Consider the following 24,356-nt stretch of genomic DNA (forward strand, 5'->3'; position numbering starts at 1 on the left):
TCCTGGAGGCTGGAAACCCTGTGTTCACATGAACAAGCTTTTCCACTTGCTCTAAGAAAAGATAACTTGCCTTGACATAGAATCCAAGAAAAACTGAACTGGAAGCTGCTGGGTATAATCTTTTAGTAAACACGATATTGTGCTCCTCACAGCAAACAGTCAGATAATCTCCAGCTGGCCTAAACAGCCAACAGCTTTCATAAGGGAGATGATAAAATATACATGCAAGTGTTGACTGTCGTCTTAGGGTAAAGGGTGTGTGTGGCATGAAGCACCCTGTCTTTAACTGTCAGCTCTTGTGCAGGTAGCATCCTCAACAGCATCTCGCGCTCATCCGTTAGAATCCAGAGTCAGTTTTGTCCAGCAGCACTGCTGCTGCTTTATTCCAAGGGAATAAGTTGAATTTTGCCTTGCAGGGGACTGGTTAGGGGCTGGGGATCGGACACAGATGAAGTGACACACTACAGTTGATGCAACAATGGGAATATTGAATCAACGGTGTTTGTGCAGACAGGTAGTATACTTGACACTGGTTCGGATACCTAAAAACCTAACAGTTCAGTAACAGTTACACTAGGACTTATAGACTTAGTGGAAGCAAAGCCCACAGCTGAAAGTTTAACTTTGGGCAGGATCTAGAGAAGGCCGCCCAATCTGAAGGATCGGTAGGGTCAGCCTTATGAGTGGCTGGATTTTGAGTCCAAAGTGTTGCTATTTACAGATGTAATTTGCATGTTCAGACAAATTCCTCTTTGAGTCCAATTATCATGTATTCGACAATAAAAACAGTTCATTTCTAGTCTCAGAGGCAGTGTTCGAAGCTGGCAGGTTTGACGCAGAATGCCTGGCTTGTTTTCTGTCTAGCAACCTAAAGGCTAACTCATTAAAATTCAAGGATGGATGGCATGGTGGGTGGCTGAACAAATGTCTTCTACATGGAGCAGAGCTGAGGCCTTCAAGACATTTCTCCCAGAAGCCAAGTCGCTCTTTGCAGCTGTTCAGTAAGACACCACCGAGGTGGTACCTCCTCCTCAGATCCACCTCGACACATATGGTCATGACAACATCAAGAACAAAAACAGGAAGTCATCATGGCTTGGGGCCAAAGTTATATCATTCCTTATTCCAAAATAAGTCATTTTAAATATAAAATTGTTTAAACCTGAGTGTATTTCCAGTTTATGGTTTAACCAAAGGCAAGAATTATTCCAAGCGATTGCATTTTCAGTGTTGGGGATGAACCCAAGTCCTCAAGTGTTCTAGGTAAGTGCTCTCCATTCCTCACAGGCATTCAAAGCCCTGCAGGTGCATCAGACATATGGACTTGACTTACGGATGCTTTTTATAACCTCTAGTGGGTTATATTACTGGACCAAAATGAACATCACAAAGCAAGGTGGAAGTATTTCATTTTAGTATTTTTAACTCTGATCCTATATTATGAATCTGATGTATTGTGGGTTGGAGCAAATGAAAAACAAAGTGAGATTCTCACTCAATCATTCCTGTTTTCAGTGAATACCAAGATTCTTGGAAGAGGGGGGACATTACAAATATAAAAGAGATGACAATCTCTGAATTTTATTAAAACATTGTTCATCATGTTCATGTGTGTGTGTGTGTGCGCGTGCGTGTGCGCGTACACACACACACACACACACACACACACACACACACACTTACTACTACATGGATTGTAGTGTATGTTTATACTCCCCTCTACTCTCTTCACTGCAAAGACCTAAACATAAGGGCCAATTCAGTAACTGCGAGTTCCCTTGTGTCTTAGGGTTTTACTGCTGTGAACAGACACCATGACCAAGGCAACTCTTATAAAAACAACATATATTTGGGGCTGCCTTGCAGGTTCAGAGATTCAGTGCAGTATCATAAAGGTGGGAGCTTGACAGCGCCAGGCAGGCATGGTAGAAGCATGATTGCTGAGAGAGTTCTACATCTTCATCTAAAGACTTCTATGAGGAGAGTGACCTCCAAGCAGCTAGGGTGAGGGTCTTATAGCCCACACCCACAGTGACAAACCTACTCAAACAGGGCCACACCTTTTAATAGTGTCACTCCCTGGGCCAAGCGTAGACAAACCATCGCACCTTAATACTTAGATTCTTTTAGAAGAAGACCAACCTCGTGTGGGGACGAGGTGAGCGGCCAGTGGTGGTGCTGTTGGGGCTACAAGCGCGCCCAGGATGACACTAAGGAATGGCTGATCGAGGTGCCTGGGAGCGCAGACCCCATGGAAGACCAGTTCACCAAGAGGATTCCGACCAAGGAAGAACGTGTGGCCAAGAACGAGCTGAACCGTCTACGGAACCTGGGCCGCGCGCACAAGATGCAGATGCCCAGATCAGCTGGCCTGCACTGTACCGGACACCAGAGCAAGGAGGAGCTGAGCCGCACCATGAAAGTAGTCAAGGTCTTCACGCTTCGGTGGAACGCTTCCAGGAGCACCTCCCCAAGGAGAAAGCGCCAATTTCAGCCCCCTTTTGGGATGTCGAGAAAAAGGACCAGTTGGAGCTACTTCAAGTCATGAACATCAAGAAACCTCAGCTGGACGTGATAAGAGTCACCAAGAAGCAGATGAGGGAAGAGGACCAAGAGGAGGCTGCCAAGAGAAGGAAGATGAGCCAGAAAGGCAAGAGAAAGGGGGGCCAGCAAGGACCTTGGGGCAAGAGAAAGGGCAGCCCGCCGCTGGGTCAGGTAGTGAAAAGGAAAAGAGGCTTGGGAGGCAAGAAGCATTCCAGGCCGCCTGCGTCAGGGGGGCAAGAAAACAGGAGTGCCGCGCCAAGGTGGGAAGAGGAGGTAGTGTTCTCCCCTCTGGACCTGTTCTGAAAAGCTAGGACTGTACTAAAGGTTAAGTTGTGCGTGCTGCAGGCTGGTTCAGGAGGTGGCTGATGTCCTCAATGAGATTGACACTGAAGGGACAGGTTTGCCCCGCCTCGAGTCAGTGCTGGACTACGAATTAATGGAGACACTGGCTGGAAATGGATGTATTTTGAGAACATGAGGACTATAGAAATGGTATGGTCAGAACCAGGAGTAAGGTAAGGCCTGCCTTTTTATTTTGACTTTGGATACTGTGTAAGTATCTATCAGATTTCTGAGTTATAGTAGGTTGGTTTCAACATTTTTGCATTATTTTTGTAACAAAGCTTGTATATTTATCAAAGTAGGGAGGATGGGGGAAAATTAGATCTACTTGTGATTTACAAGTAAAGTATTGTAAAGTAAGTATTGTAAAGGTATGCAGGTACCTGGTGTTGCTTTTAACTTTTACTGTCGGTAGAGGTTGTAAGTAAAGCCAGTAACCTGGGTACCAATATGGAGTGTGCTTGAAAAAAACAAAGTAGTTACAATGATATATATATATATATATATATATATATATATATATATATATATATATATATATCCCTTGTATTAGGAAAACTTTGGTACTAACTATAATGTTAAAAGTATAGTGCTTTTTGATGTTAGTTTAGGTGGTGCATTTGGCCATTGAATTGCTTTAAGTGATAAATTGGAACCACACTAAGTGATGGTAATTAACCTTGCTACTCTAGAAAATAGTTGTCATTTTGTTTGTAACTGGTGGCTTTTGTTTAATTGGCTTGGGTTTTAGCTTTTAGCAAGTGCTGGCTAGAATTCACTACGGAGCCAAGGCTGACCTGGAACTCAAGGCCGAGTACCATGTTTATTTCTGTCCTGGATGTTTTTCCCTGTTTCATTGTCCTATGTTGGTCTTAATAAACTTCTTTGCATAATTTTTTAAAAAGTTAGGAGACAACTCAACTCTCGGATTTCTAATGGGGTCGGAGACTAGTTTTAGTCTCATAATCATATTCAAGTTGTTTAACACAGTTTACAGAGTAGATGACATGGTTTTCATGTGACATTACAGGGTAAAAAATTTAAACATAATCCAGGGATAGAATCATAATTCTTTCAGTTAGCAAATATGGTAGAGTACTTTGTCTAATTCACAGATTGATGGACTAGATGTCATTTGTACCTAATACTGTGTAATATACTTAATTGTTATGGTTTTGTTCAACTTATAGCTAGGAGAAGAGGTTTTTAAAATTTTTTTATCTTTTATTGGATAGAGAAGGTGAGACGTAGGGGAGGTGCTGATATCCTAATTGGTTCTTGATTGTGTCAATAAAGAAGGTCTGGAGCCAATTGCTGGATAGAAAGGACAGGTGGGACTTCTGGGTCCCAGAAAAAGGAAAGAGAGAAGCAGAGACGAGCGGGGGCTTTTGCAGCCATGCACTGGAATGAGGAAAAGCAGCAGTCCTGTAAGGCCTCGGGGAAGCTAGGGCCTGCAGCTTCGGATGCAGCTGGAGGCCTGAGGAGGTTGGTGGGAGCTAGCTGATAAGGTTAGAAATTGGCTCCAGGCCTCCTTTATTGACACAATCAAGAACCAATTAGGGAATCAGCACCACCCCTACAGGCCACTGTATGATGAGTAGTGGGGTACACTTATTTGTCGACTTGTGTGACGAATAGTGGGGTACTGTCATTTGTTCACTGTGCGTGCTTTAGTTTTGCAAACGAGTAAAAGCAAATTATACCACCTTTCATTGTAGTTAATAAAGAAATAGATTTCCTATCTAGAGAGAGGGACCCGCTCCAAACTGACACCAAGCAGCTACAGCAAACATGCCTTTCCTTTCATCCCTCACCACTCACAAAGAAGCAAGGGACGTCCAGGAAGCACCAGCATAAATAAAGGAAGCCTGGGCTGCTGAAGCTGGCAGAAGCCACTGCATGGCTTGTGTGCCAATGTCATGAGTGATACTGCACTCCTAATAAGGGGCCTCGGATGATCTATTAGGTATTTGGACACCTGCTTCTAATGCTTATGTGCATGGGAGTACCTAATGCAATGGTCACTTCATATAAGTTACTTTAAAACACCGAGTGAGAAGCATCCAACCGGTTCCTCTGTGTATTTCTACATTGCAAGCAGGTTCTTGGCAACGGCAGCGTTTGCAGTATGTTGTTGTTCTGTGCTAGGGGACTGCTTGGAGTAGACTGCAGAGCCTGCGTAGGGGAGCCCAGCTGGAGTCCAGAAGGGCAACCAGCAATGTGCTGGTGACATCATTAGTCACATTCTGGAGCTCAGGGAAGGAAGCCAATCTGGTAAATTAATGAAGACGTGTTCACTCAAGACACAGAGACGATTCGTGTTTCAATCCTTTAACTCAGTCTAGTTGTAGAAGGCTTTAAAAGCCTTTACAATAAAGTGGTCATGTTTCCTGGGAAATAAAAGCAATAAATCAAACTCAAGTGACCACAACACTAGGTTTGACGCATACGTGCATGTAATAACGCACGAGACTCAACAGTCTCTGAGTGGGAAAATGAAAGCTGTACATCCATCGCCCCTTTCTGTCTCTTAAACGTAGCATTTTGAGTGTCATTCGAATGTCTGGCAACTCAAGGGACCTCTCATACTTTCTCAAATGCCTTCCCTGGGGAAACAATTTGATTTTTATCTTTTCAACTGGATAGATTTTATGCTGTATGGAATCACAGTTTACCTTTAACTCTACCCTACCTATCCTTTCCATGGAATTTCTGTCACACATGAGCCGTTTCGTAAATTTGTTTTTTTCAACTATTAATGGTACAAAAACTGTAGACATTTTCTTTATGTGGGATGGAGAAACTTCTAAGTAAGGACAAGAGTTTCAAGCAGGTGTTAAAACATATCTTCCAGGCTGAGAAGATGGCTCAGTAAATAACTTGCTTGCTGAGCAAAGCGAGGCTGAGCTGAGGCAGAGCTCCAGCATGCCCACACAAGCCGGGTGTGGCAGGGTACATCCTTACCGTAGCACAGGGCAGGGAAGTGGGTAGAGTGATCGGAGTGTGGGGGGGGAGTCCGATATGAGAGGATTCCCAGGGCTCACTAGCCAGCTAGTCTCCTTAGAGACCCTGTTTTAAAAAGTAAGGTGGAAAGCAACTGAGGAAAAGGCTCCATACTGATCTCTGGTCTCCCTCTACACAACATGTGCACACACACTAACATGTACATGCACTTAACACAAACACAGATCTTCCATGCTTCATCATGAATGATTATCCTTGAAGGTTTAGCATGCACATAATTCCTTACTGCCCATGTCACTCGTCTCTAGGTATAGCAGTTAGAAAAAAAATGCTTACTCATATCCCTGTGTGTGTCTTCGTCTACACGACATGGACATCTGGTAAGTCCCTGAACACACACTGGATGTATGCTTAGACTGTAAAATCTGGCTAAGGCATCTATTATTTAAAGACAGGAACAACAAAACATTGCTGACACTGTAGGAAAAACAACAACAAACCAAAACAAAACCTGAAAGAACAGCTTGCTGAAAAAGCAGTTCATCACCCAAGGGTCACGGTATAGATGCATGTCACCCTTTTCACAAGTTACAAATACACAACTGAACAGCTTCTGGGTCTTTAGGGCCATCACTTGTCTTATTTGGCCATAATTTTGGGTTCAAAATTACTTTTTTGGCTTTATTTTAAATGTGTTGTTAAATTCAAAGATAGACCCTTGGTTGTTCCAACATCCTGAAGCACAAACATAAAGCAAGTATGGCATGTGCCTTCTAGAGAATTCTGTAAGCCACTGAGGACTTTACCTAATAAGTGCAGTGTCTTGGCATAAGGAATGGGCAGTGCTAGAATATGGCTCAGCAGGTGAGCATTTGCTGTACCCATGGGGACCTGGATCCAGTTCCCAGCACCCATGTGGATTCTCTCACAGCGATCTTTAACTCCAGTTCCAGGGTTCTGACACCCTCTTCTGGATCCTTGGGTAAATGACACATAACATTTAAGCAAAACATGCATACAGATTAAAAAAAAAATGCTTCTTGGGGCTGGAGAGATGGCTCAGTGGCTAAGAGTACTTACTGTCCTTGCAGAGGACCAGAGTTTAGTTCTAATCACCATGTGAGGAAGCTCCAACTGCTAGTACCTCTAGTTCCAACTCCCTCTTTTGGCTTCCAAGGGCAACATACCCACATGCACATATATATGTTACAGAGAGAGAAAGAAAGGGGGAGAGGAGAGAGAGAAGAGGGAGGGAGAGAGAGAGAGAGAAAGAGAGAGAGAGAGAGAGAGAGAGAGAGAGAGAGAGAGAGAGAAAAAATAAAAAGAAAAAATCTCTCTCTTTTTAAAAAAAAAAAAAAAAAAAAAGGCTAGCTTCTTCTTATATACCCTCTTGTTTTTCTACTGGGCATTAGTTACCCTAGGATAACCCCTTTGCATTTAAATGTTTTTCTATCAGTAACTGTCAAATACATATGTTCTTTTGATCTGTGGTTTAACAACAAAAACTAAAGCAACTTTTTGGTTTTTAGTGACGTCTAAGACTGACTGTTGATCAGGACTAAATAAGCATTACCCCAGGGGGAAAAGATGAAATGTTTAGAGAGCAGTGTAGTACAGCACAATCATAAATAATTCCGGGGGGGGGGGCGGGGTAAAGATGGAGAGTCAACCAAAAGAAACGAAGCTGGACTCAATTCTCTTACAATATGTGTGGCACCAATCTGGAATGTCCTGCCATGCTGTCCCACCCTTCAAAAACTCGAGAAGGGCTGAGTGGTGGTACCTGGCTGCGTTTAAGCCCAGCTGGCCTCTGGTGGTGAGATGGAGAGCACCCACAGCAAGGGTAGGGATGACCTTTAGCAGCCAGCATCTCTGAAATATGACCCCATCTGTTGCTGTTCATCATCAGTAACCCCCTGCCTCATGCACCTATGCAAAAGGCTAGGTTGGAAAAGGGAAATATGAAGAAACTCATCTTAAAGCTCTCTCTTAGGTGATCTGATGGTAGGTGTGGGCTGCACCAAAGATATAAAAAGATCCATGGAAATAAAGGTCTCCTGTGAGTGTTCCAAGGAGAGGAGAGAGGGAAAGACCTGTCCCTTGGACAACACAGGACCTGCCAAGTGCTTCCGCATGTGTAGCTCAAAACTTACCCTTTGCCAATGGGACTGTTTTCACTTCCAGAAATAGAAAGAGCAAATATTGATGGCGCCTGGAGGAAGCAGCCATTGAAAGAGCCAGATCCTTAGAGAAGAACGTAAGAGAGAACAGGTTATTAAGGTCCTCAGCAAAAGCTGAAAATACTCGGATACACACAATTACATCACTTCATGGTGGGTATGAAAAACACAAAGCCCCAAAGGAAGCTCCTCTATTGGAACTCAAGTGAGTAACTCCACTGTGCTACAGATTAGGTGGGAGGCTGACTCATTGCAACTCAACACAGTCACTTTTAAAGTTTAACCTCAGAATCCAAAAGACAGCCGCTTAACCATTTATTAGAAGTATTTTTAGCTCACCAGACAGAGCTCACAAGATGTGGGTCAGTGCTGCAGACAGAAGAGAAAGGGGTCGCTTCAGGCACCGTGGGTGCTGGGCACTTGGTGCTCCAGAATAACTAGTTATTTTAGTCATCTTATGAAAACATTCAAGCCAGTGACAAAGACGTCACTGAATTGTTTAGTCATGGACTCCATGGTGGTCACAGCTTCTCACAGAAGGCTAGACCCCATGGAACAAGTGCAGCCCATCCTCAAGGCCCTTCCTCAGCCTGGAGTGTTTTCTCTGACCCAAGTGTCCACATGAAAGCCAAGCTCATCCTGTCAGTTTTAGACACGTATGTAAGCAGAGTCTTTCCTGAGTGCCGAAGCCTATTTTCTCTCCTCAGTCCATTTCTTCACATTCAGGCTGCTTGGAAAAAGTTGGTCATCTCTGAACCGGCAGTTGTAGCAGAAATATTAAACGTTGTGTAATAAAACAAAATTTAAATAGTAAAAGAAGAGGTCAATCTAAGTTCATCTCCATTGTCCACTGATCCCTTCACTGTGTGCAGAATCACTGGCTCTCAAACTGGAGAATAGAAAAAAAAAAATACATTTAAAAAAAATTCTTATTGATGCAAGCAAAATTGACTGTAAATGTGTTCTATGGCAGAACCCACTGAAGATACTAAAGACATAGAAACATAGTGGACTGAGGCAGGGCTTAGCTGTGGAGAACTTCTATAATAGGGGTGAATCTCTTGGTCAATCCCCCAATACACACAGACACACACAGACACATACACACACAGACACACATACACACATACACACACACACAGACACACACAGACACACACAGACACACACACACACACACACACACACACACACACACACACCCCGGGAAGATCACTCAGCAGTTAAGAGCACTTGGTGCTTCTTGGAGAGGACCTGGGTTTGGTACCCATACCCACAGGATGGCTCACAATCATCTCTAACTCCAGTTCCAGAGGATCTGACACCCTCTTCTGGCTTCTGCAGGCATTGCACATATGTAAAAGTAAAATGCTCACACAAAAATTTTAATCTAAAATAAATCTTTAAAAAAAATGAGAACTAGGTAAACGTCAAGGTAGTGCCATTGGTAACAGGGCAGACAGAATAAAAAATTCAAAAGAATGTAAATGAGGCTGAAGAGATGGTGCATCAGGTAAGACATTTGCTGCCGACTCTGATGACCTGAGGTTGATCTCTGGGACCCACATAGCAGAAGGGAAGTGACTTTTGCAAGTTGTTCTTTGGCCTACACACATGCACCACGGCACACCTGTGCACACAAAGAAGTAAATGTACTTAAAAAAAAATAAAAGAAATATGCATGAAATAGTCTGAGAAGTTAAGACTGCTAGAGGGAAGAGATTTGGAAACGCAAATTGCAAGGATTCCCTGAGGAGGATGAGGCCCAGCACCAGAGAGCTGCCAGGATATCAGAGTAGAACATGTGGAGAGCAATCAGTCCAGCACACAGGAAGGTGATGCTAAGAGCCACCAGGGTGCGTTAATGGGGACTCAGGACCAAGCGCAGCATGTGGAGGAGGGGTAGAGAAGAGACAGCTAATCTCCTTTAGACGGGTCTCCATTTCATTTATAGTGATTCAGCTTGGGTGACACCTAAGAAATGGTGGAGGAAGAACCTTTAAAAATATTCTTGTGCAAAACAAATCAAACAAAAATAACTCTGTCAAGAACCAAAAAAAAAAAAAAAAAAAAAACCAACCAAACAAACAAAAACCAAAACAACAAAACCAACCACCCAACCAATGAAACAAAATCAACTCATAAAAATTACCTTTTTAGAAAACAAATAAACAAAAATGAACAGCCATTCTTCGTGCGCTTAAGAAAAACGGTGGTGCCTATGGTTCTTAGGGTGTGTGAAGCTGAGCTGCCTGCCTCCCCTTTCTTCATAATTCCAGAGCAGGCTTGAAAACCAACTGCCTTAAAAGACAAATATCCACGAGAAACAGCTGTCTGCCAATTCCTGGAGATAGGATGTAGGTTTGAAGACCTTCGGGAAGCCACACACAGAGAAATGTCATAGTTAACCTGTTTTTGAAAATCCAGGGAAAGCTCCTTTTCCGGAATTTTCAATGATTTCAGCTCCCTTTGTGTATAAACAGCTATGTCTCATGGGCATTTGTCAAAAATAAGTTAGTAGCAGTTATCCAGTATCACAGCTATCTGTAGGGGGATGGGTTGGAGCAAACAGCAACTGCCTGAAATTCTTAAAGGAGCAAAGCAGACAATGAGAGTGTGCACAGAGGATGTATGAGAAGGGTCAACACAGCTCCAGGAATCTAGAAGGCAGGATGCCTGGGATGGACTGTATACAGCTAGAAGGCCCGAGATCATTCAGGCTCTTACTTGGGCTGATCCTGAAGCGCTGTGCAAAGGGTAAACTAACTTTCATAGTAACCTGCCTTTCAGGACATGGACATAGACCTCAATATGTAAAAAGACCAGAATCCTCAACGATTCAAAACATTTCAGAAAGTCTCTGGTCATCATTGGCTGACCACTGAACTAACTGAGCAGGAACTTGGGGGGGGACACATATGGCACTTTTAATACAACCGGAGTCATCACTGGACAATGTCATCGCCACTGCCAAAACAGTAGGGTGAATATTCAGGAAGCTTAATAGAATCCAAGATAAATAGATTCACAGCTATACACACCAGGTCAAACCTCAATGACAATGACAAAGATAGACTATGGAAAACAGCTAAAAGAAGGCGACATAAAACTGACTTCTCAGCAGAAACTATGGGGAGCAAAACCATGGAAAGGTATGGGACCACCTCCTTCTGTATTGTTCATGGGGGCTGGGGGAGTTCCAGAAGTAACCGGAATTGCACGGCCAAAGGCTAATGCTCTCAGTTGTCCACCAGAAATCAATAATAAGATGCTATTTCTGACTAGTCTATGTAGTTTGGATGCAGGACGCAGAGAAATCAAGCTGTAACTGAGCTAACTGAGCCAGTGCTTCCTCCCTGCTGGCTAGGTTTCAAGTATGGAAGGAAGGTGCTAAGTTGGATGTTGGGGTGAAGTGCCATCAGTAATCTTATCCAGCTGTAGAACCTACAAGCTACAGTACCAGCCTGCCAGGCGAGAGGTGCCTCTGGCATAAAAGTATGACTGTTACAGGATAATCAACAGGCTGCTGATTGGACTGAAGCCTGTTCCACGGGAGGAATCAAGACTGATACTGTAAACCTAGTCCAAAGCCGGTGCTGGGGAGATTTTCTTCCTAAAGCATCTAAAGCTAAGACTTTGGAATTACAGAACTGCACTTTTCCTAGTTTCCATGCAACCTTAAAAGCAGCAGTTACTCACCGAACAGTCTCACTAGGTCCTGGCTTCCTTCTGCTCCACAGCCTCTTCCACACATGGCTCTGACTGGGCTCCATAGGCAATGGGGAGATGGGAGTGTTTATGGTTTCTATCAGGTGTCCGTGGGGCAGGAATGTACAGCAGGTAAGCATCTAAAGATGCTGAGTGTGGAAAATACCTAGAACCTCCTCAGCGGAAGGTAAGCAGGCCAGGTTTTCAGATGCCCTTGGTTCTGTGGCCAGACATTTTCTCAACCGGTGAGGAACGAACCAATCTCACCCACAGAGGACTGGCAGCTCTTTCTAGACCTTTTCTACTTGCTTTCGATTGTTCTATTTTTTTTTTCTTTTTTTTCATTTTCTATTTGTTCCTATTGCAGGCAGCCAAAGCCTTTTGTCCTGAACAAGCAACAAGGATACAGTCGTGGTTTTCTTGCCTGGAATATGAGTGATTATGAAGACATCCAACAGAGAAACTCCAAACGTGCTATTCTCGTTAAACAGAGTAAGTTAATAAGGAACATCATACCCTCCAGGCTGCCCAAGCTGCCAAACAAGGAAGAGAAGGTAAGCTGCCATGTTCCTGAATTATCCCTAGAAAAGCCCTGCTGAGGACCAGAGACTGTAATTTGATTCTAATAGTGTCATAATTCCCTTTAACCTATCAACCAGATTGTGATCCAGATTAGATTTTTCCCACCAGTGTCTGCTGTGTTGGGAAGCTGAGTATGAGTCTCATTTTATAGCGTAAGAAAACAGGAGGGTGTGTGGTCCTGCCCCTACAAATGTTTATCCATCACATGGTTTGACCTTCAGAGAATGATCAGGCCCTAATTTCCACAAGCTGAGAAAACAGTCTGTACGATGGAGGCAAACCTGTCACTCCCCTGCAAACCCTGCACACGCTCAGAACATTAAGAATACATCAGCTCACTCTCCTGACCCCACCCCACCCCACCCTTAGTACCTTCAGGAGCCTAGCAAGCTGTGTCAATTCCTTACATGGGCTTTTAAGAATAAATAAGATGGGGACATCAGGTACTTTCCTGAATTTTTGGAGAGGGAATATGAGAATCAAGTAAAGGACGTGTAATCAAACATTCCACAGTCTGTGTAAAAAAAACAAAAAACAAAAAACAAAAAACAAAAGTCTCCTATGTGGACCTTCTGAACACACAGCACAATGTGCTTTGTCACCATTCAGCGTTTAATACAGAGTCTGACAGAAAGGAAACTAGAATAGAAAGAATAGAATAGAATAGAAAGGAAACTATCTTACGTCCATTTGGACTCCTGTTCTGTACACAGAAGGTCATCTTGTTTCCCTGAAGAAGAGTCTTCAGAACTCATTCGCACGGATCTTACCATGCTTCCAAGATGGTGACCTTGTCCAGAACTTACCATGCTCCACCATCTTGCTTGGCAGCCTTTACTATCTCCCCTTAGAAGCATTTCGTGAGGGAGCTGAATTTGTCCTCCTGGGCCCAGAGACACTTTGTGTTGAAAATGGGAGTAGCTCAGGTGCTAGCCTCCACCTGTGGGCTGACTTTTGGGAAGAAAATAATTTCGAGGTAATGATTAACATTGACTGACATAAGCTGGGCTAGTTATATTAGTGAATGCATTTTGAGTACAACCACACATTAGTTCCAAACACTTCCTATCATCCACTAAATCTAAATGAAGCCTTTATGTTTTACATAAAATTTTTTGCTAAGAAGTTTTTTTTTTTTTTTTTTTACTTTTAAATGGTTTAAAATTTACAGAGAAAATTTTGCAAGAACAGCCTTATATACTCTTCTTCCAGACTCATCCATTAAGTTTCCTTGCTTTGGTGTATTTTCTTCCTCACTCTGAACATATGTATATATGTATATGCCACCCCTTGCGTGACATTTGAAGGCAAGCGCAGACACAATACCCGTTTATTTCTTGCCACTTCAGGATGTACTCCCTAAGAACAAAGATGTTCTCTCATACAACCATGGTTACAGTTTTAAGATTTAGGTCTACAATTCATGACCAAATGGTAGAGCCATGCATCATATTTTAATTATCTGTTTGGTTTCTCCCCGTTTGTGTCTCAGTCTTCATCTGTGTCTTTGAAGGCTGCAGGAAGCCTCTTGGCATGTTTTCTCCAGGTGGGCTCGTCTGCCGTCTCTGTGCAGGCTGACTCAGATTGTGTGCTATGCACAGGACCCCCTGACACATGGTGTAGCACCAGGTGTGGGACCAGCGCATCCTCAGTGAGCACACACAGTCATGTCCTTTCTAAAAATATACGGATTCAAAATAAACTTTTCATCAGGCAGGCTTTCTCTTAACATTTCAGAGTGTACTAGAAACTCATTATCCGCATATGTTTGTTTTGGAGGATCTCAGAGTCGTGGACATTTGAGAAAACCCCCGCCTCCTTTTTGCGTAACCCCTCTTTGTGGGACTAACTCCAAGCAACTGTTCTTATATATTCAAAGGCCAATAATGGATACAACATGTGAGAAGCATCCTCACGCCGCCGCCGCCCACTCTGGCAACTGGGAATGTTGGCAGTCATTACTGTTAGAGAGAGGCTGAGAGGCTGCCATGTCTCCCATTCTTTGAGACAAGGTGTCATATAGCCCAAGCTGACCTCAAACTCACTACACAGTTGAAGATGACCTTGAGCTCCTGACTCTCCTGCCTTGTCTCTAGAGTGATAGCATTACAGCAGATGCCACCATGCTGGCACAGCTCCCATTCTTATGCTGAAAGAACCACAATTGTACCAAGAGCCATAAAGAAGTAAAAACCTGTCCTTGTCACAGTCTTACACAGCTTCTCATCTGGAGAAGGTCGGAATGTTTGATCATTTGTGCTACTGGATGGAGTTCTCCACTTACAAACTTGAGAGCTTAATTATATTATTTGTTAAAAAAAAAAAAAAAAAAAAGGTACAGGTTCAGGTATTTAACAGCATGACACATTCTTGTACACATTTACCTAGAATGCACTAACAAATACTTTTGGAATTCAATTGGGCAAAAGTGTTTTCCCCATTTAATTCCTTTCTTTTTAAACATTACAAACGTCTCTCAAGTTCTATCTTTTCTTGCATTTGTCATCCTTCCATCTTGATCTTTTTCTTCTCAGTAAGTAGTAGTGACCTAGATGTTGTAAAGCCTATGGCATAGCACACCATTCATTTCCACTTCATTCTTGGCTTGTCAGTATTCTTGAGACCCTCTAAATTCCAACATACTAATGTAACCTCAGTGGCTGATGTATTCTTTTTTTCGAAAAAAAATTATTTCTTTTATTTCATGCATTCTTTCTGTCACTGCCTTTGAAGCGCAGGAATAGTCTCAGATGTTAATGTGCACACGAACCCTGGGTGACTGAATTCAGATGCAGATTATGGCTCAGTAGGTCTGTAGTGTGTCTGCTGTTCTGCATTTCTGTCCAGTTCCCAGGCAACACATGGTCTGAGGAACTCGAGTCCCAGGGTGCCAGAGGACTTGACCATGATGAATTCCATTTCGGGACAGATTAGAAGAGGGATTGGTTGGACGAGGGGCCAAAGGAGGCTGGGAGGGCAAAGGCAACACCAGCCTTCAGGAGAGTGCAAGGACTTCAATACGGCTGTGCATTAGAGTGAAAAGAAGCTGGGCACTGTGGAGCATGCCATGGCCTCAACTACCCAGGACGCTGAGCAGGGAGATTCACATGAGCCTAGGAAACTGAGGCCAGGTTTGGTTGCACAGTGAGATCCCATTTCTTAAAAATTAAGAAAGTGAACCGGTGATAGAGGTTTGGTCATCTCAGCTACTCAGGAGTTTGAGGCAGGAGCCTGCTTGGATAACAAGTTCAAGGCCAGTAAAGACCCTATTTCAAAAAAAAATGAGGCTGGAGATAAGAGCTCAGTGGTGCCTAGCATGCTTGATGACCGGGAGTGTATTGTATACGTATAGAGTACCTGGTGCTGATGCTGATGCTGATGCTGGTGCTGATGCTGGTGCTGATGCTGGTGCTGATGCTGATGCTGGTGCTGGTGCTGATGCTGGTGCTCATCAGCCAACTCATTTCACTTCAGTCTATGATGCTAAAGCCCTTGGGGGTTATTGGGCTGCTGTTTAAACAGAGTAAAGCGACAGGATCAAATCACTTTAGCAAGGTGTGGAAACCAACACAGAAGAGAATTTGGTTAGAACTCTTTGGTATGAAATGGAGGGGAGTTTGCAGAGCGTTGCGGTAACTCAGCTAAAAAATAGGGAAGGGTTAAACTGAGGCAGAAAGAGAGGAGGAAAAGTGATGAGCAGAGACAGAATTGGACTAGCATACTGGGTATGGGAAGATGCTGTTATAGGAATGAGGGGGTATAGGCTGCACCCTCAGAGCTCAGCAAGAGAAGTTTGGAGGAGCCTGGTAGAAGAGCAGAGGAGAAGTCTACAGTATGGAGTTAATTGTGCTATTTATTATGTGAAAGACAATAGCCAGGCTTGGTGATTGTCTTAGTTGGGGTTTCACTGCTGTGAACAGACACCATGACCGAGGCAAGTTTTATAAATGACAACATTTCATTGGGGCTGGCTTACAGGTTCAGAGGTTGAGTTCATTATCATCAAGGTGGGATCATGGCATCGCCCAGGCAGGCACGATGCAGACAGAGCTGAGAGTTCTACATCTTCATCTGAAGGCTGCTATTGGAAAACTGACTTCCAGGCAGCTAGGGTGAGGGTCTTAAGCCCACACCCACAGTGACAACTCTACTCTAACAAGGCTGCACCTCCCAACAGTGTAACTCCCTGGGCTGAGCATACACAAACCATCACAGTGATTCATGTTTGTAATCCAAGCACTTGGGAGGTGGGAGGGAGGAGGACAGTCACAAGTTCAATGCTAGCCTGGTCTGCACAGCTGGTTCGATCCCGGCAGGGACTAGACAGTTGGGAGAGGGAGAAAGAGGTAAACAGAAAAGACTATTTCTTATAAGCTGGCGTTACACTATCTGGCTTCCACCCAAGTCCATTTTACCTATAAGTACTACTAGACTAATCTCTTCAGTACCTGTATCACTCAGGGGACCTTTGTGCACACTTGGAGGACACACAGGAGTGTTCATTATAAGGATCTGGCTCACGTGACTGTAGGAACTAGAAAATTCATAGCTTATAGGGCTGCCTGGCAGGCTGGGCCAGAAAAAGATGGATGCGAGCTTGGATGGGAGTGGGGGTGGCCTAATTTAAAAAAAAAAAAAAAGATTTGTTTACTTAATGAATACACTGTAGCTGTCTTCATGCACACAAGAAGAGGGCATCAGATCCCATTATAGATGGTTGTGAGACCCCATGTAGTTGCTGGGAATTGAACTCAGGACCTCTGGAAGAATAGTCAATGCTCTTAACCACTGAGCCACCTCTTCAGACTGGCTCCTTTAACTAATTGAAAGAATCTGCTTTACTCAATCTACTGATTTAACTATAATCTCATCTAAAAAAAATACTCTCACAGCATGACCTGTATTGGTGTTTGACCTATATTGGTCTGAATAGTATGGCCTAGCCAACCTGACAAACGTCATCCTCACAGCACCTATCTCAGCCAGTTGTGAGGATTAAATGATGTGACCCAAGAGTCTATACAGTAGGAAACCAGACGGGAACATAGACTGTGCTGTGTACTCAAGGCCTTAGGATAGCATGACTTAAAATGGCTTCCAGATAAACAGTAGCTGGGCATTTCGTTCTCTTCTCCAGTTTGAAAGGTAGACTGAATCTGAGAAAGCAGAGAAGGGGGACACCAGATACTGCAGCCAAGAGGGCTGGTGCGCCAGGCACGGCTACAGAGGGGGAAGGCCCAATCCAGACCCTGGCCTAATCTGTTCCAGAAAGGCCTTGTGTGAGGGGAAGTGCTCAGGTACTGAATCCCAGATTGACAAAAAGGTTCTTGTCCCTGCCACAAAACCAGCTGAAGGTGACAACCATGCTGGTACCTGGTGGATAAGTGGCACTCAAGTGTCTGACTACTGTTCTACTGAAGATGTGCCATGGAGCTGTCGAGCAGTGGCAAAAATCTCTCCATCAGCATGTGAGGAAGTGGCTTGCTGGTCCTGGGAGTTGTTTTCTCCTTCTGCAACCTTGTGGGTTCCAGGGCTCTAACTTAGGTCATAAGGTTTGGCAGGAAGTACCCATACCTGTTGAGCCATTGCCCTGATCCCTGGATATGCTATGTAAACATGTACACTTTGGAAGAGCTTATATATGAAGAGGTGAAGAGATGCCTGTGTATACACAGTGCTCCATGCAGGCAAGGGCTACCGCTGCACACTGACAGGTATGCACCATACTCGTGTTCTGCTCTTACAAGAGCCACAGCTGCAGCTGCTGAGGTTTCCAAAAGTCCATCAGTTTGCAGTAAAGATCAAGTGGCCACTTGTTAAAATCCTTACAAAGTAAATCCATAACCCCAGGATTGACAACAGTTACATTCCTGGAAAATTCACCATATGCTCATGTCAGGTAGAAACTACAAATGCTCGGCTTAGATCATTAAAAACAGATTTATTACATTAGTGACTGTCAGGTAGGGCAATTAAAGGTCACACAGACTGGCTCTGGGGTATTCCCTGGGGATCCAGGACGTGTCTCCTGACATCCCTGACCCAAAGCTCAACAGTGTGCTGGGGCCAGTGGTCTCACTCAGCAGTGCTAATCAAAACCTCCCTGCACTTCTAGAGGACTGACATATACAATGACCTTGGTTCACCATAAGTCACCGAAAGATTCTGTATTTGATTAAATGCAACATACAAATCATGCAGCACCAGAAAAATAAGCAAGATAAATTCAAAAAGTTTATTGCACCAAATGTCACAGAAAAATGGATCGAAATAATGCATGAATGTTATTTTAGGAAAAAGTGTGCACACACTGACAGTTGGATCCACTCAATTGATTTAAAAAACAGTCCTATGGATTCTCTTAATGAAAGATCCATAGTAACACACCCCAGAATGATCTCCTTTTAAAAACACTGAAATTTAAACATAATGCACATACATGTTCCAGATGGTCACCAAATTTTAACATTTAAAAAAATTAACATTTGAAGGGGGCTGCTTGATTTAGGCAAGAAGTGTGTTCTTCTCTACCAAGCACAATAAAAACAAAGGATCCACATTAACTGAGAGAAGCTGTGGACTTTTCAATTTAATGATGAAAGTCTGCGTGAACATAATCCCCGAGTGTGCATCAATGGAAAACTCCAGACGTTTAAAAAAATTTGAGAGTCATTTTATATTCTTTATGTACATCCAACTAACGGAGAACCTAAAAAGCTACAGACTAGTTTATAAAATCCAAAAACCTGATATGTAAGAGCCCAGACAACGGTTTAGCATCATTTAGCAAGCAGGGAATTTCCTCCTTCCAAAAAAGTTAGTTCTGAAAAAACACAGTAAGTTAAAAAGTTGCGATGTGTAAACCAGCTCCATGAGATGTGAGAAGATGAGTTACTTTCCGTATAAAACAGCACACGTCTGGAAAATGGGCTGAAGCTGTACAAAAGCTATGTAACACTGATAAAATAAGATACTTTGGAATTACGCACAAGTATGGAAGCTACATATTAAATTTTCATTGTCCTTTTTGAAAACATACACAACTGCCTATACATTCATATCACTTATCAACTTAACAAATATAAAACTGCAACATGCTAGAAAGGGGTCATCACAGGACACTGGCACGCTTCTGTTCTGCTGTGCCTCACGAGCCTGCTTAGTCAAACAAGCAGAGTGCTGCCCAGTGACACCTAACAGGTAAGACTGGAGAGCCGAAGAAACTCTAAGGGTAGGTGGAATCCTGTCAACTGAGGTAGATTTCTTTATTTAAACATTTTAGAAAATGTTTTGTCCCTTGAGTTATGCCTAGAAGGTAGGATACTTTTGGACTCTTCAGCTGTGACACAATGACGCCATCCGTGCTATAGGATGTGGGTGTATCTCAACAGAAGTCCATGAGATGCTTTGTTTTCTAGGAAGAGGCTGAATTTAAGACAAAGGAAATGTGAACACCCCACACCGTGGGAACCAGGAGAAGAGCAGCACATCTTTCTCTGCAACAGCAAGTGACAGTGGGGCACTGAGATAACCCATGTGAGCCCAGGGTTTCCCACTTTTCCTCTGAAACTTGGAACATTAGATTGAGAGGCAGGCTTAACTTTTTTCTGGCTATGAAGTGCTGGGCTAAGTTTTTCTTCATGAAGCTGAAAATTAACCTGATGACAGCTCAATTCCCCGAGTCTGGCTATCAACATGTTACTGTATCTACACAATTCTGTAGATACACTGATCACAATACACTGATTCTGTATTGAGTTATTTTCTCCAAAACCTCAGAAGCTGGTGAAAGAGGTTGAGTCCATGTGTAAACGAGAGAAGCCAGGAGAAAGAAGGGAGAGCTCTAGGCTGGCGAGGGTGGCTGAGATCTGCTTTGACAGCTCATCCACACCAAGGAAAACAAGTGCCTGGAAAGCCGAGCCGCATGTGGGGTTCCCTGGCAAACGAGGATCTCATACAGCCAGGAAATTGAAAAGAGCAAACAAACGTCAGGTAATAGGAAATGGAAGATATTTAAAAGAATGGGACACTTCAACTTTGTGAAATACGAATAATGCAAATTAAAGATCTTAAGTGCCTTGACACAAAAAATGAGAGATGCTCAGGGCGAGAGGGAAAGGGGAAGGAGGAAGAGGAGGGGGTTGTGAGAGTCCACACTCTGGCCCACTTCTAAGAGACAATGCAGGGATCTGTCCTCAGTAGCATAGGGAGCACATGGTCTCAGCTAACTTGTAATGACGAGAGACAAACATGTCACATGGATTAGGATTTGGTCAGATATAAACCACAGAGCCCCTAGAAGCTAACCCACATTCTCAGGCACCAGAAACTCATGGGAAGACTGAGGAGCTGACTGTGTTTGACTTGACTGGCTCCTGTCTTTAAAGTATTTTAACATGGACTGTTTTATGGCCAGTAAACTAAGGTTCTTTAGGCTTAATGACCAATTGGGCTTTTACAGTTCTTCACTTTGGTAAGTTTTACAAATGCTCAAGTTAATTTCTGGAAAGATTTTTTTAAAAAAGAAATATGAAAGGGATTAAAAAGTGCAGAACTGACAGTGTAAAAACTGAGATCACACATGGACTGCAATGTTCGGGCTGCTGTCCTTGTCAGAGCCGCTGTGGGTTCCCTCCTCAGCTGGCAGCTGCACCTGACAGCATGAACAGCATCGGCGCAGACTGCTAGGAGGAAAGAGGCGTGGGCTGGCCGAGCTCAGCCACAGACCGCCTGAGCTCATGGCAACAACTTTGGTAAAAGGTCTTTCTGGAGAAGACTAAAGACACTAAAGCCAGAGATGAGTACCCAGTGTCAGACTATGTACTCCAAAACACCTGACAGAACAGGCTGCTACACTGCATCCTGGGCTTATTACACCAGCAGTCCCTCTCAGATCTGCCTGTGGCTGTACTGGAACCACAGGAAGCTCTGAGAAGTGACAACTGTGAGTCTCCAGCACTCTCTCCTCTCAAAGGGTGATCCTTGTTCACACCCTGTGTCCAACAGTTGCTGCTGCAGCTCCGGGCTGACACTGGCACAGTGCGGCTTTCTTCAGGTCAATGTTTCTAGAAGAGCTCTGACCTAGGAGCCATAGCCTGTTCTTAGAGCAACCCTTCATGTTCTCTCATGCTTGAATAGGAATGCCTCCCTACCGGAATGTTCTAGACATTGGTTACCCTCTACTCCAGAGTCAGCCCTCAGCATTCTACCCAACAGCACAGAGGCGTCTGCCTAGTTTGACCGTGGTGCTTATGTTTCCCTCCCACCAGAGAGGCAACTTTCTTTTGATTCCTGGGAGGAGACAGTGGCTCAGAGTGTTCCTGAACAATCACAAATTGCCACTGTGTGGAGTAAACACAAGCCTCCCAGTGTAACAGCCACTAGGCAGCAGCCACACGAACAACGAGGGGCAGGCGACTGCTCCATGTTCTCGAGCCTCTGTCACTGAGAGCTTCCTCCTTCCGGTCTCATTTTCCAGTAAGAACTGTCCTGCAGTCGGCTATAAGAGGATCTGCGCCACATACGGAGAGTGAGTGCTGGCGATGGCCGTCAACAGAGGCAGGTCATTGGATTCAATCCTGAGTATTGAAAAATGCAAGAAGAGCATGTTAAAACTGCACCATTGCATAAGAAAGCATTATCTCTAGGCACCAGCTTCTTTGTCTAGCTCATCTTTGAAAACTAATGAGAACGTAAAACAGGGACAGCAAGAAGACTCGGCTGGTGAAGGCACTGGCTGTCAAGGCTGATGACCTGAGTTTTATCCCTGGGACCCACATGATGGAGAGAGAGAGCTGACTTCTGTAAGTTGTCCTGACTCTTACACATGTACCCTGGAACATGCATGCTCCTACAAAGATCTACATACATGAAATACATAAATAAAATGTAAGGAACACGTGTGAGTAAAAAAGATGAGGAAAAAAGAAAAGACCTCCCAGTAGACACTGCTTCAAAGGAGTTTCTCCCTAGAGGACAGTGGGTACAAGGCTGCTCTTTCTGCAGCAGGGGACATTCAAGTCGAAGCCTACAGGTGACTTTTCTTATTCCTATGTCCTGTTGTGCTTTGTGGCCTCCTCAGCATCTCCTTTCTCTTGAAGGCATACTGCTTTTGCAGTAAGCTTAAGTCAGTCTCAGCAAATGACAAGGTATGTTCTTCAAGCAACAGGTTCTGCAACTTACTGAACTACCGAGCGTTCTGAGGAAAAGGAAACTAGAAAGAGGTGCCATCACTTCAGATGGACACCGTATGAACTGACCCTTACAGCACACTGCTTATAATATGCTCTGGTAAATTCCTGTAGGTGTCGTGGGAAAGAACTGGAGGTCTTCAGTTTGAGGAATACATTCTAATTGTTTCTCTCTAAGTTCAATTGTTTTTTTAAGACTGGGAATGGCCATTTGCCGGATTCAGACAGTAGGACAAGGTCCTATAACTACAGAACAGATCCAGCAATAGGGCATCTGAGGCAGGACTGCAGTATGTGGCTGAGAAGGAAAACCAACAGTACCTTGCAAGTTAACTGCAAAAGCTCAATGCCTCCAAAAGGGAAAATACTTTAAAATGGATTACCCCAAAAAAAGTATGACAGGTGTGCTGGTTTGAATGAACAGTCTCCAGTACCCACAGGCTCATCTATTTGAATGCTTAGTCTCTAGAGAGTGGCACTATTGGAAGGATTAGCAGGATTAGGAGTGGACTTGATGGAGGAAGTGTGTCCCTGGAGGTGGGCTTTGAGGTTTTGAAAGGCAGGCCCGGTTTCTCATTTCTGCATATGGATGAGGATATAAAACTCTCACCTCCTTCTGCAGCACCATGCCTACCCGTGTGCCACCATGCTTCCTGCCATGATGACAATAGACTAAACCTCTGAACCTGTAAGCCAGCCCCAATTAAATGCTTTCCTTTATAAGAGTTGTCTTGGTCATGGTGTCTGTTCATAGTGACAGAACAGTGACTAAGACAACAGGAAAAGATAACTGTCTCATTTAGCGGTAAAAGATAGAAAATCTGATAAAAATTCAAGGCCTAACTATTAACTAATATTGTAAGAGCTGGAGAGATGGCTCAGCAGTTAAGAGCAAATGGGGTTCAGACCTAGCACCCATGCTGGCATCTCATAACTGCCTATAAATCCAGCTTCAGGGGATCAGATATCCCTCTTCTGCCCTCCACGTGCATGTGCATATATGTGACATGCAAGTGCATTCATGTACACAAGAATAAGATAGATTTAGTAGTAGCAGGAACAGTAAGAGCAGCAGCAGCAGCAGCAGCACTAGTAGTAATAAAAACCAGTCTGAGAGGCAGGCATGGTGGCACATGCCTGTAATACTAACAGTGGAGGGGCTGAAGCTAAAGGACTCTGAATTTAACGCCAGCCTAGGCTACACAGAGATACCCCATCTCAAAAGCAAACAAACAAATAAAGAAGCTTGTTCAAAAAGGAAAACAAAGTTAACAAAATAAAACAAAAATTTATCAGGCTTAGTAGAAAATTTAAAGGTTGACACAGGCATAGTACTATCTTATTCTAAATTAGCAGAATCATGTCAGGAATATGAGAGAAATTCCTCACAGGTATAGTCCTTTTTGTTATTTCTATTGAAATGAGAGTGGAGTCAGAATTTTTTTGTAGATAAAGTGTGACAAATGTCCCCAGAAGACAGTGTGCATCCTTAGTATTGTGCAGGTCTTCCCATGAGTGGGATGAGCTCAGAATGTCCATAGGAAGTGCCTCCCACCTCCTCCACCATAGGAGACAAGTCACCACTACTACTCACAGCTTGTGACTTTTGCATTGTTACAGTGTCACTAGTGATAAAGAGGCAGAATTAGATCAAATGCCACTCCAACCTACGTGCTGCAACTCACTGGGGAATGGGCATACCTCTGAGCGTCCCGGGGCACAGTGAGAAACACTGATCCTGTAGGTAGACAATGACACAGGCCAATACGTCATGTGCGTGCATGTGTGCGTGTGCGTGTGGTGTGTGTGTGTGTGTGTGTGCACACGCGCACGTGTGCGTGCTTGG

General features: G+C 43.8%; 1 protein-coding gene across 5 annotated transcripts in view; it reads right to left on the reverse strand.

The window, feature by feature from the left end:
• Positions 1–18,541: 18,541 nt before the first annotated feature.
• Positions 18,542–24,356, reverse strand: part of Fnip2 (folliculin interacting protein 2) — a 114,792-nt gene continuing 108,977 nt past the window's right edge. For all 5 annotated transcript variants that reach the window (XM_034499675.2, XM_034499674.2, XM_076932551.1 and 2 more), the window contains one exon: positions 18,542–21,898. In XM_034499675.2, coding sequence (XP_034355566.1) covers positions 21,820–21,898 — 79 coding nt within the window. In that variant the 3' untranslated portion in view covers positions 18,542–21,819. The remainder of the gene's footprint in view (positions 21,899–24,356) is intronic.

Source organism: Arvicanthis niloticus, chromosome 4 (genome assembly GCF_011762505.2).
Source record: "Arvicanthis niloticus isolate mArvNil1 chromosome 4, mArvNil1.pat.X, whole genome shotgun sequence".
Classification (NCBI taxonomy): domain Eukaryota; kingdom Metazoa; phylum Chordata; class Mammalia; order Rodentia; family Muridae; genus Arvicanthis; species Arvicanthis niloticus.